Below are 12229 nucleotides of genomic sequence, written 5' to 3' on the forward strand. Positions count from 1 at the left end.
GAATGAAGGTTGCGTTGGAATGCAATAGGAGATGGAAGGGGGGCATTGTCTCTATCAGTGTCTTCTCTCCCCAGCGTCACCCTGCCCATTTCCTACAGTCTTCTTGTGGTCCCAGAGCTCAGGCCTGGCCTACAGATGACCCAGGGCAGCTTCCAATTGGCCTAGAAGCAGTCAGTACAGACGACTTTAACCTGGCCCAGGGGCTGGGTCAGGTTCTGGAAAAATTCTGAGCTTTCTGAGCTGAAGAAGCAGATTCTCGTAGCTTTTCATCTCTCTGTAGTCTGTAGTAAAAGAAGCTGAAAACGAACTATAACTTAAAGATTAAGGTAGATAAGAAGAATACAATTGAGAGGAAAGAGAGATGAGGTCAGGAAAGGAAGGGACAGTGGAAGAAAATGGTGGACATGGTGCTTGTTAGCTGTTGGACAGGTCCACTGAGACCCGAAGCTCCAAATGCTTCCTTGTCCAGGTGAGAACAGTGCGGACCAGAGAGGAGGAAGGTCTGCCTGAGGTAAGGGATGGTTATGGCCTGTCAGGACTGAGCATCTTGTTTGGTTGGTGATCTTGGGCTTTTCTACTGCTCAAGATGTTCTAAGAGAGGGAGAGATGGAGGGAGGGAAGGAGAGGAGTGGGGTCATAGAATTAGCTACTAGTGACTTGGCCTGACTTGTCCTCTGTGGAGATTCAGGCAGCCCCTCAGACCCCCAGCAAGGCTGTTTCCGTGCTGCTTTTGATCAGGGTGGCATAGCTAGGCATAGCTAGGCATAGCTAAGCATGGACTGGCTACACCTGGACACAGGGGTACAGTCTCCTGGCTGGGGCCGTTTTGGTGAACATCAGGGGTGAAGGGCTCAGAGTGAAGAGACCTCGAGTGCTGTGGGGCTGGGTTTCAAGTCTCTGACATTCACCTTAGACAGGAAGAGAGAAACGGGCTGAGGCATGTCTCCTTTGAGAACATGTCCGACTGTACAGCTACCAGGTTGCAGAAGAGTTCTGCCACGGGGTGAGGGGTGGCTTTGGTGATGATGGAGAGTTAACTAGAGGAGTCTGTCTTCTGCCCCTTCTATTGCCCATCCCTCCTGTCCCTGCTCAGTGACAGCTCTGGGTCCAGGGAAGCTGAGCCAATAGCTCAGCATTGCTCAGACTTCATAGAAAACACTCTTGTTTGGAATCAACAGCACAAAGATGCAAAGAACTCGAGGAAGCCAAAGAGGACCTGGCTCCAGACGGAAGGAGCAGTTTCCTGGCCATGAATGCTTTCTGGCTGGGAGAGACAGGGTGATCTGAAGGTTCCTGGCACTTTAGAAGCTTGGGATGTGAGTTCAGGATGGAAGTGTATTAGCAGGACACTGGAAAACAAGCCTGCTGCTGGATGGGAGGTTTGTCAGATGGGAAAACTCAGGTGATGAAGGTAAAGGGTTTAGGGCATTGGAATGGAAAATAAAGGAGGAAAAATGGCAGAAATTCCGGATGCTAGTAAAATCCTTCAATGTGCTACCTTGTTTAATGGTTTAATCTTCCAGATTTCCTGATTATTGTTTGGATTTTACTAATATATAAGACAGCTGGGATTCTTGCCCAAGACTGAATGGCTTCTAAGTGAGGTAGCAGAGCTAGGTCTGGAAAGCTGGGTCTCTGAGTCTGGGTCCTCATTGCCTGTCCACAGAGAAAGGTGCAGGAAGAGTAAGCCGAGAGCTTCTCATTCCCACCTTTCTCCTGTCAATATCCCAGTCCTCCCCCGCCTGCCTCTAACATCCTCTCTGGGCATCTCTTTGGAAGCATCTGGTCCCCATCCTTACATGGTTCCTCGGCAAGTGACCAGAACAAGTCACTCTCTCAGATCATAGAGCATGTGTGGCTTAAGAGGAGGTAATGGGTACGGGGCCGCAGGGGAGGCTGGTGTGTATTAGTTGAAGCTTCACAGCCAGGACCTAGAGAGTGTTTATCAGAAAGGCCAACATTCGACAGATGGCAATGAACCACCCTGGCTACTTGAAGGCATGGAAGGGAGAGGTTAGAATTAGAAAGGAAGACAGTTTAAGCCTGGAGAGAAGAATACACTAGGACCTTCAGGAAACACTGTTCTATAGTTATCATCCTTCCCACCTGGACTTGGAATGTCTGTAGAAAAAGCCATGAGAAACTACTGTGGAATTGGAAATGGGAACAGAGTGTCATCGGCCATGTGTGCATAGCACAGCGAGTGCCAATCAAAGACAGGAGGAGGGGCTAGAGTGGAACCATAGAGGAACCCTGGGAGGGACAAGAGAGGAGCAGAGAGGCCTCCCTTACTTTGCTGATCAGAGCAAGGCCTCCTTGAAGATCTGGGCAGAAGGGGGGATAGTTGCTTCTCCAACAGTTTCTTGGGAACAAGGTGGGGCAGAACAGAGGAGGAGGAAAGGGGCTATGCTAGAAGATTCACCACCTGCCCCTTACCACTCCTTACCTATTGTTCCCAGCTCTGTGACTCACCCTTGTGTTTATCAAGTGTCTCCTGTGTACCAGTTATCTACTGTTTTAGGTGCTTGGGTACATGACCCGGGGATGGGGGTGGGGAGAATCAAAAATTATGACATCCTGGGGGTTAGTTTCTAGCAAGGAGAGACAGACCATATGAGACACCATCCCCTGCACAGTATGAGCGTAACAGAGTGGCGGGGAAGGGAAGAGAGAAGCTGAACAAGGAGGGAGGCCAAGGAAAGAAGAGTAATGTATGTGGCTCAGAGGACAGTCTGCCAAGAGATCAGGACAGGCAGGACCCTTTAGAGTGTTTTCCAGCTAAGGGGAATGCTACCAGGGCTGACTCGAGCTGACTCGAGAAAGTGGCAGGCTAGTACAGATGAGGGGTTCAAGCTGTGAGCGAGCACCTTCCGGCTCAGTCCTTCAGGTTGCTGCACAGACTCTGGACAGGAACACAAGATCCTGCCAGTCACTCGTCAGGCCCAGCTGTCCCATCACTCACGCCCGCTGCCCATTGGTTATTTTTGCTGTGGAATGTGCCAGCCCCTCGGATTCTCCTGGGGAACAGGGGCTCATGTTACCCCCTCTGTCCACTCAGCTCCTCCATCAGTGAGCTGCTGTGTTTGGGGGGTGCCTAGGGTCCTCTGGCTGGAACTAGTATGGGTGGACAAGTGTCCTGTCTCAATGCACATCCTTAAACACGTGTCTCCACGTGTACCATTGGCCACTGGTGGGCTGAGAGACAAGAACACCTGTATGTAGCCAGAATGTAGAAGATGGAACCTTAAGTCCCTCAGATATGGTGGCACATGTCTTTAATCCCAGCACAGAGAGGCTGAATTTGAGACCAACCTGGTCTACATAATGAGCTCCAGGCCTGCCAGGGCTATAAAATAGAAAGCCTGTCTCAAAACAAAAACAAAATAATGATAATTTAAAAGGGGGCTCAAATGTAAACAACTCCAGGTACTACGTAGAAAAAAAAAAAGAACAAACAACAACAACAAAACAAGATAGGAATTGCTGCCGGCAATTGATTGTAAATGTGTTGTCTCACCCTAAACCCAACCCAATTCTCTGGGTCTGGGACTGTATTTATTTCACTGTCAAGGTTTTAAAGCAATAAGGTCAGGAGACACACCAGAGAACAATGTGGTTCTTTATGACACAGTGGTCAATAACGTAGTCAGAGAACCTAGGTTCCCTCAACTTGTTAGCTCTGTGACCTGGGACGAGTAATGGCTTTGTGGGACAAGTAATTGCTTATGGGAACTAAATGAGTTACTCACACAAAGTCCTCGGCATAACTTAGCCCAATATAGACCCAAGAAGGCCGTGCTTATCACTGTGCTCTGAGCTGGGACTGACACCACCCAGTGCATGCTGGGATGAGACCTGAAGTGATACTAGTTTTCTTAGCCTCAGCCACTTGTCAGTTAAACAAGGATGGGAATACTCCTGAGAGTTTCAGGCTCCTGCCTTTGTTTTGAATGAACTGGCAATTGTAAAGGGCCAGTTTACAAATGCTAATGAAACCTAGCTACATTGTTGTTAGGAAAGGAAGCTGGAACTTTGTTTAGACACTGTGTGTGCATGCTGCAGAATAAGGTGGGCTGGGCAGGAGCAAGGGACACACCAAAAATCTTGTAAGTAGCTCACTTGTGAGAACATGAGTTGACTTTGATTAGGAATATCTATGAGCAACCTTTGGCTGCGGTGGTGTGGTGTGTGTGTGTGTGTGTCTCTGTGTGTGTGTGTGTGTGTGTGTGTATGGACAAACAGATGGATGGAGGGGAGGGGACATCACAGAAACATCCAGAAATTAGAGCCAAGAGAGGCAAGCCCTTTTTTGAGGAGCCTGGGTCCAAGACAGCCCTTAGTCTCAACCCAAGGACCTTTGCGCCGAGCATGACCTAGGCGCCCCCACCCGGTGCTGTACCCTGAGGTGAGTTGGGTGCTGTCTGACAGAGTGCGTGTGCGCATGTTTGCGGAGTACGCCAGAGAAGATGCTGCTGGCCTTCCAGAGCCAGCCTGCAGGAGGAAAGGGGATGCGGCAAGTAGGCCGCCTCTCGCTGCCTATGGAAGTGGCCTGAACTAAAGGCTACAGCACCCCTTTCTGTGCCTCAGTTTCCCCATGTGCCTGGGGCCCGAAAGGCAGATGTGGGGTGGGGGTGCAGGGTCTCAGCGTCGGGTGGTATTTCGTGGGAGAGCTGGAGAGCAGGCGAGTGCTGTCCCAGGGTGGGCAGAAGGGCTGGAAAGGGAAGGGTCGCCAGGTGGGGCGCAGGCTGGCGGAGGAAGGGCGGGCTCTGGGCGCCGCCGCCTTCATCTTACCCCCACCTCGGCTCCTGAGGCCCGGCGGCTCCTTCCGCCACCCGCGCCGGCTCCTGCCCGCTCCCCAACTCGCCCCCGGCCCCGCCTCCGACTCCGCCCCGCCCCCGCCTGTCCCCTCCTCGCCCGGCCGCCGGCCCGGCCCCCTCCCCCGCCATGAAGAAGCTGTGGGTGAAGAAGCGTTTCCAGGTGAGGGCTCCGGGGGCGGGCGGCTCCGGGTGGGGGCAGGAAGGGCTGGGCGCCCCGAGGGAGGGCGGGTCACCGCGGCTGGGCCCAGGGGAGGGGGCGATGGAGTAACGCTGGCCCCACCCCAGCCCTGCTTAGTGGGGGCGACGGGCCCAGCACGTTCCTGGGGAGGGGGCGCCCTGGCCGGCAACTGGAAAGCGCAGGCGCCTCCCGGCGCTGAAGGGCAGAAGCCCCCATCAACCCCAACCCCCTTGACCCCTGGAGGCTCCGGTTGCAGCCTCAGCATGTAGCGCCCGCTGGCTGCTTTGCCATCTCACCCACATCCAGCCCCGGCCTCAATCCCTGCCCGACTTTTCCTGGGCCCCCCACTCTGCAGCCTTCGGTATTCCGGAGATCCTGAAAGCAAAGCGCACGGATCCGCGCTGAGCTCCATAAATTTTTCCCAAGCGCTGTCCTCTACGTACTGGGGCCTCCTTCCTGCATTAGGGAGACGCTGGCTTTTGAGCGATGCTTTACCCTTTGCTAGCCCCTATCCTGCCTGCTTGACACCTACCCCAGGCATCTGCCCTTCCCCGCAGCGGGAATCTGTATCCTCGGCCCTCCATCTCTATTAATTCTTAGCGCCCCCACACCATCTTCCCTCAGTCATGCTGACTTCCTTGTCTCCTCCCCTGTATCTCTCTCTGGGCGTGCTGCTCTGACCCCAGGCTGAGTCTCTGTCCCTTAGGAAGTACTAGGATTTGCTCTACCGCCTCGCTTCCTTCCCCGGCTCCTCCCCAGAGCCCAGCTGGATACCCTAGAGGAAGGAGAGCTGAGCCATTTATGACTAGGGCAACCTAGTGGCTCTGGTCTCTGCCCTGGCCCCTGGTGAATTCCTGTTTGATAACAGCAGATTGGAATGAGAGGGATATGGGTCCAGGAGCAAGCCTCCCCCTCACCAACTCATTCTGGCTTTTCTCTTTCAGAAAACCGGCCATTCCCGCCGGGCCTTTGGCCGACTTACCCATGGTGCGTGGACTTCTGGCTGCTGTAACCCATGCCCGCTTCTCTTCTTGGTCCATGTCCCTTCATGAGGCATTATGGCCCTGAAGATAGCCCATGAGATGTGGAACCCCCTCTCCATCTATCCACCCCCCCCCAAGAAGGACAATTATTCTCTGCAACAGAGAAAAGCCCTAGTATTTGGGAAGGGGCTCCTTAGCACACCCACCATAGGGGACTCTCTGTTGTCCATCTGTGGGACCAAGTGCCATGTTCTAGAAAGGATTACATGGCCACTGCTTGTTTTGGTACTCAAAGGGAAACTGAGGCACAGAACATGACAGACTCTAGGATGTTGAAAAATACCCAGGAATCTTTATTCCTAACCTAAACACAGCCTTTTTTTTTTTTTTTTTTTTTTTTTTTTTTTTTTGAGGACCATTCAGTAGTAGAGAAATTCTTGGAGAAAGATGGCTGCCACAGCCCAGTGCAGACAGATGGGAATGCATTTGTAAGGAAGGGCAGAAATACAGTGCAAACACTGAGTCCGTGGCTGAGCACAAATGTGGTGTGTGTGTGTGTGTGTGTGTGTGTGTTTGTGTGTGTGTGTGTGTGTGTGTGTGGCTAGTGAGAGTATCAGTAAGTGCTAAGGGGACCAGAACCACTGGGCAGTTGAGATAACTCAAGCATATGGCTCACCAGTGTTGGTACCTTCTGGGGAGGGGGTCTCCCTCTCCTCCCCATCTCACAGAACATCTCTGGTATCCCTGGACAGCAGGGACCCTCATGCCTCCCTATATTCTGCCTGCCTTCCATGCCCCATCCCACAAACACTCTGATAACTGTCTGTCCACATCTCTCTCCTGCTGCTCCTATGGAAGCGAAGTTTTCCGCTCCTGCAGAAAGCAAAGTTACGGTAGGAAGCTGGCTCCTGCCCTAGCCCCTCATTCCCTTCCCCAACCCAGCCTGGGCTTCTCCTCACACTGCTTCAATTACACCCTGATGCCTTCCGGCTGGTTTGGGGTTCAGGACAGCCTGGTCCTGCTGTTGGTTGCGTGCCTTGACAGTACAACTCTGAGGTGACTCCTCTTTGTTCCCGGGATACTGGAACCTAGACTTTTGAGCCCTGCGAGTTAGGGCCTTGTTATGTGGGATGCAGCTATTCAAGACCTTAAGCTGTTGTGGACTTGGTGAGGGTGGATGAGGCCCTGGTAAGCCATTAAGTGGGTGGGGGTGGCTTATTTGAAAAGGTCCATGGAAGTAAGGGTGAGCATTAGAGCAGGAGTGGTCCAGAGATCGAGCCTGGGCACCAGCATGGGAGGGGCTTCTTTAAGCATCCCAGGCTGGCCAAGGGGATGTCAGGAGCAAAAGAGAGTAGATTGGGTCCTGGAATTCTCCCTGTGGTTAAGATGGAACTTGCTGTGGGGGAGGCAGGTGGCGACTAGGGAAGAGTTGGAGGCATAGGGAGGAGGTCTCTGCCCACACAGACCCCTTCTTATCCAGACTCGGAGACTGCCGAGGATGACATCAGCGATGTGCCGGGGACCCAGCGCCTGGAGCTTCGGGATGACAGGGCCTTCAGCACCCCCACGGGTGAGCTTTCTGAGTGCTCCAAGAGCAAGCCGACTGCCTTCCTACAAAGGGTGCTTCTGCCTCACTGTGCTCCTTTCTTTAGGGGGCTCTGATACCCTGGTGGGTACCTCCCTGGACACACCCCCGACCTCCGTGACAGGCACCTCAGAGGAGCAAGTGAGCTGGTGGGGCAGCGGGCAGACGGTCCTGGAGCAGGAAGCGGGCAGCGGGGGTGGCACCCGCCCCCTCCCAGGCAGCCCAAGGCAAGCACAGACAACCGGGGCCGGGCCACGGCACCTGGGGGTGGAGCCGCTGGTGCGGGCATCGCGAGCTAATCTGGTGGGCGCAAGCTGGGGGTCAGAGGATAGCCTTTCGGTGGCCAGTGACCTCTATGGCAGCGCGTTCAGTCTGTACAGAGGACGGGCGCTCTCGATCCACGTGTAAGTAGTTACCTCGCCTGGGTCCACACTGTCTCATCTCACCATGCTGTCCTGTGCGGCCCCATCACTGCTCCACCAACCTCCACCCCGGTCTTCTCTGCCTCATCCATCTCTGTGCCTTCCATTACCCACTGCTTCCACGCCTAGCCTTGGCTACACTCTCTCCCCACACCACTCCCACCCACGGCCTCCTGCTCCCACCTGTGCTGGCTCACAGTGCCGTCTTCGTGGTCTTGGGACCCCCTCTGTCCCTTCCACGGCTCCTCTAAGAGCTCCAGTTTGCCAGGGCCCCTCTCCTGCCTCGCCTATGTAGGCTCCAGTTGTCCTAGGATCTCCCCCCCCCCCTCAGAGGCCCCCTCCGTGCCTGCTGTCTCAGCAGCTGCTGCCTTTTCCTTTCCCTGCACATTCCTGTTCCCATGTGGGCCTTTTTCTGGGAGGAACAACCTTTCTGCACGGCAGCTCCCGGGAGAGCAGGGGAACGAGACAGCACCCAGGAGAGAGACGAGAGCGAGGTGGTCAGGGGCAGCTGGGACAAGGGGCCTGCGGAGCATGTGGTCTGTGGGGAGGCAGGGGGCCGAGAGATGAGGAGGGGGTGGGAATCGGGAGCTGGGGGGGGGGAGGGGAAGGGTTGGAATAGCAGTGGTAGGGGGTGTGTGATGATCTCGTGGACCATACCTGAGGATGGCTCCATGGCCGATGTGGTAAGGGGATGGATGACATATGGAGGTGTTGGAGTGAGGTATTGAAGCCTTTTTTGGAGATTTGGGGGATGGCAGAAATGGGAGGGGGTTGCTATGTCAGAAGTGTGGAGTGGCTGATGATAGATATGATGGGGGTATCTAGGGAACTGAAAGGGGGCTTGGTTTGCGATGGGTGTGGGTGTCAGGTGGACATACAGAGGTTAAGCAAGGTACCCTAGTGGGCTGTTTAAGAGGGTGCTTGGAGTGGTTAGTGAAGGGCAGGCAGAGAGGCCTAGGTCAGGGCAGGGGCCCCTGGGAGCTCCTTTGCTTATCTTATGCCATTATCGGGCACTCCTTCCCTGCCTTTTTTTCCCAGGCCCCAGCCTGAGCCTGGAGTTGCTATGGCAACTTCAGAGGAACCCATTTCCTTAGTGATATCTGTGGTACAGAGTCTGGCCTGGAGCTAGGAGCTGCCAGCAAGAGGTCTCCTCTGCTGTCCCCAATTTCTCTTCAGGCCTCACCCAGTTCCCAGAGATCATTCCTTAACGACTCTTACTGCCCCCATTCGTGCTCCCCCTCCACAGACTGCCTCCTTGCTGGCATCTCCGCCCTTACCCCTTCCTCCTCTTCCAAGCAGGGGTGGGTCTATAGAGTGGGTGGTGACTCAGGTAGTCTAAAATATCCTTACATTGAAGCAGCCAGAAAACTTAGGCTCCTGGATGGCACTGCACAATTTCTTCTTCTTTCTGTGTTCCCAGAAACTGAGACAGTTAGACAGGAGCAAAGGCTTAGGGATCAGGCTATCTGTGTTCTGTCCCTAGCACCAAGTCCTAGCTACTGCCTTGGGAAAGCACGGGACCTTCTTGAACCAACCTCAAGTTTATTTATCTGTTAATGGGACAGTATCAATCGTTCTGTTGAGTGACTTCTGAGAGGATATATTTTAAAGCTCAATGCAAGTGCATTCCTAATCCATGCCTGGCACACACTAAGTTTTCAGTGAGCATACTCCTAGGTTTTCAGCTCTCTCCCATATGTCAGGAATGATAACGGCTCTCAGATACCCTTTCCTGACACTCTTCCTGCATACCATGCCCTTTCCCCATGCAGACAGGGGAAACCGAGGCCTAGCTCCTAGGCATCAGAACGCTGTGTGATGAGAGGGTACTTTGGGTTGACAGGTTCCCTCACTCCTCCTCTCCCCCACTCTTTGTTCAATCCCACTTGGTAGTTATTTCTGAGCAGGGCTAATTCTGAGGGAGGACTTCCGCGCTTCTCAGAAGGGTTTCCAAGGACTCAGATTTTTACCCGTGAGGGGTAGACAGAAGCCTATACTATGAGGAAACTGATCAAGAGGTAGGGACTCTGGATATTCCATTCCCAGCCAGATCCTATGGGTGCTGGTGTTAAGGAATGGACTCAGGTCACATGGATAAGATACTGCTCCTTAAAGGCTTGTCTAGTGAGGAGGCAGTTGCTCACTATGAAGGACAAGTATCCTGTCCAGACTGGGTTGGGCTCCTGTGGGGACCAGCTTGGGGCAGGAATGAGTAGGAGGCACGTTCCTGAGAGGAGCCCCTCCCTATCCAGCCCTTGTGTTTTCCCTTGCCATCTCATCTCTGGGTCCTCCTCAGTGCCATTCCTTTCTCTCCCTCAAGCTCAATTCTTGCTGTGTCCCAGCTTCCAGGGCTGGGGGGAGGGGGCTGGCTAGAACCCTTGGGGCTGAGCCTGTATTGGACCCAGCCAATAGCCCAGTCTTCTGGTGCATGAGCCGCTGGCCTCTCCCCAGCACCTGCTCTGGCTGTGCCCTCGAGGGGGTGGGGCAGGAAAATCTGGCCCTTGTCACCCCAAGCCTGCCCAGCATGCACCACTGCTCAATCCCTCTCACAAGCTAGGGGGTCTAGGAGGGAAGGCCCTCTGAGTCCTCCACCCCTCTCGGCCTTGGTTCTGCAGCAGCATTCCTCCGAGTGGATTGCACAGAGAGGAGCCTGACCTTCAGCCTCAGCCAGCCAGTGATGCCCTTCGTCCACGCCCTGCCCTTCCACCTCCCTCCAAATCCGCTTTGCTTCCCCCACCATCTCCTCGGGTGGGAAAGAGGGCTCTGCCAGGACCTAGTACCCAGCCCCCAGCTACTCCCACTTCGCCCCATCGGCGTGCTCAGGAGCCCTCGCTGCCTGAGGACATCACCACCACGGAAGAGAAGCGAGGGAAAAAGCCCAAGTCATCCGGGCCGTCGCTGGCGGGCACAGTGGAGTCCCGGCCCCAGACGCCACTGAGCGAGGCTTCGGGTCGCCTGTCAGCATTGGGCCGCTCGCCCCGGCTGGTGCGCGCGGGGTCCCGCATCCTGGACAAGCTACAGTTCTTCGAAGAGCGGCGACGCAGCCTGGAGCGCAGCGACTCGCCGCCAGCGCCCCTGCGGCCCTGGGTGCCCCTGCGCAAGGCTCGCTCGCTGGAGCAGCCGAAGTCCGAGGGCGGTGCGGCGTGGGGCACACCCGAGGCCTCGCAGGAGGAGCTGCGGTCACCTCGGGGCAGTGTGGCAGAGCGGCGTCGCCTGTTCCAGCAAAAGGCGGCCTCGTTGGATGAACGCACGCGACAACGCAGTGCAACCTCGGACCTCGAACTCCGCTTCGCCCAGGAGCTGGGTCGCATCCGCCGATCTACGTCGCGGGAGGAGCTGGTGCGTTCGCACGAGTCCCTGCGTGCCACGCTGCAGCGCGCCCCATCCCCTCGGGAGCCCGGCGAGCCCCCACTCTTCTCCCGGCCTTCCACACCCAAGACCTCACGGGCTGTGAGCCCGGCTGCCACCCAGCCGCCGCCTCCTAGTGGTGCGGGCAAATCTGGGGACGAGCCTGGGAGGCCCCGAAGCAGAGGGCCGGTGGGCAGGACTGAACCGGGGGAAGGCCCGCAGCAGGAGATCAAGCGTCGGGACCAATTCCCGCTAACCAGGAGCAGAGCCATCCAGGAGTGCAGGAGCCCTGTGCCGCCCTACACCGCGGATCCCCCGGAGAGCAGGACAAAAGCCCCCTCCGGTCGCAAGCGGGAACCCCCTGCTCAAGCGGTGCGCTTTCTGCCCTGGGCCACTCCGGGAGTGGAGGACTCTGTTCTGCCCCAAACCTTGGAGAAGAATAGAGCGGGACCCGAGGCTGAGAAGAGGCTTCGCAGAGGACCTGAGGAGGATGGCCCCTGGGGGCCCTGGGACCGCAGAGGGACCCGCAGCCAAGGCAAAGGTCGCCGTGCTCGGCCTACTTCCCCCGAGCTCGGTAAGAGCACTGAGATGGCTGAGAATGTCCCCCAACGCCGGTTGAGAGAGCTCAGGGAACAGCGGTTTTGCGGCTTCTAGCTTTGATACAGGCAGGGATTGGAGTAAAAGTACCATGTTAGGATCTGCTACTGGTGAGGTGCAGTGTGAGTGCTCAGTGGGGCAGAGATGTGAGCAAAGCCCGGGTGTCTGCTGGAGGGCCTCCCTGGTCCAGTGGACTGTTAGGCAGTGGGGCCAAGGACCATCAGCTGGAGGAGGCACTGGCTGGAACCTAGGCGTTCTCATGCCCCGCCCCCCAATCCATTTGTGGGGACAGGCAGTCT

General features: G+C 55.7%; 1 protein-coding gene across 27 annotated transcripts in view; it reads left to right on the forward strand.

Annotated features, from left to right (window-relative positions):
* Window positions 1–12229, forward strand: part of Speg (SPEG complex locus) — a 57024-nt gene that overhangs the window by 1901 nt on the left and 42894 nt on the right. For 4 of the 27 annotated variants that reach the window (XR_003947244.1, XM_030243202.1, XM_011238643.2 and 1 more), the window contains exons 2-5: window positions 6842–6871; window positions 7459–7548; window positions 7631–7967; window positions 10601–11907. Coding sequence is in view for 16 of the 27 variants with exons in the window: in XM_030243202.1 (XP_030099062.1) it covers window positions 6842–6871; window positions 7459–7548; window positions 7631–7967; window positions 10601–11907 (1764 nt within the window). In the remaining 11 variants the exon portion in view is untranslated. Of the gene's footprint in view, window positions 1–3579; window positions 4978–5939; window positions 7035–7458; window positions 7549–7624; window positions 8480–10600; window positions 11908–12229 lie in introns of those variants that run through there. The other 23 variants (XM_011238644.2, XM_030243368.1, XM_011238649.3 and 20 more) reach the window with 21 other exon arrangements.

Source organism: Mus musculus, chromosome 1 (genome assembly GCF_000001635.26).
Source record: "Mus musculus strain C57BL/6J chromosome 1, GRCm38.p6 C57BL/6J".
Lineage (NCBI taxonomy): Eukaryota > Metazoa > Chordata > Mammalia > Rodentia > Muridae > Mus > Mus musculus.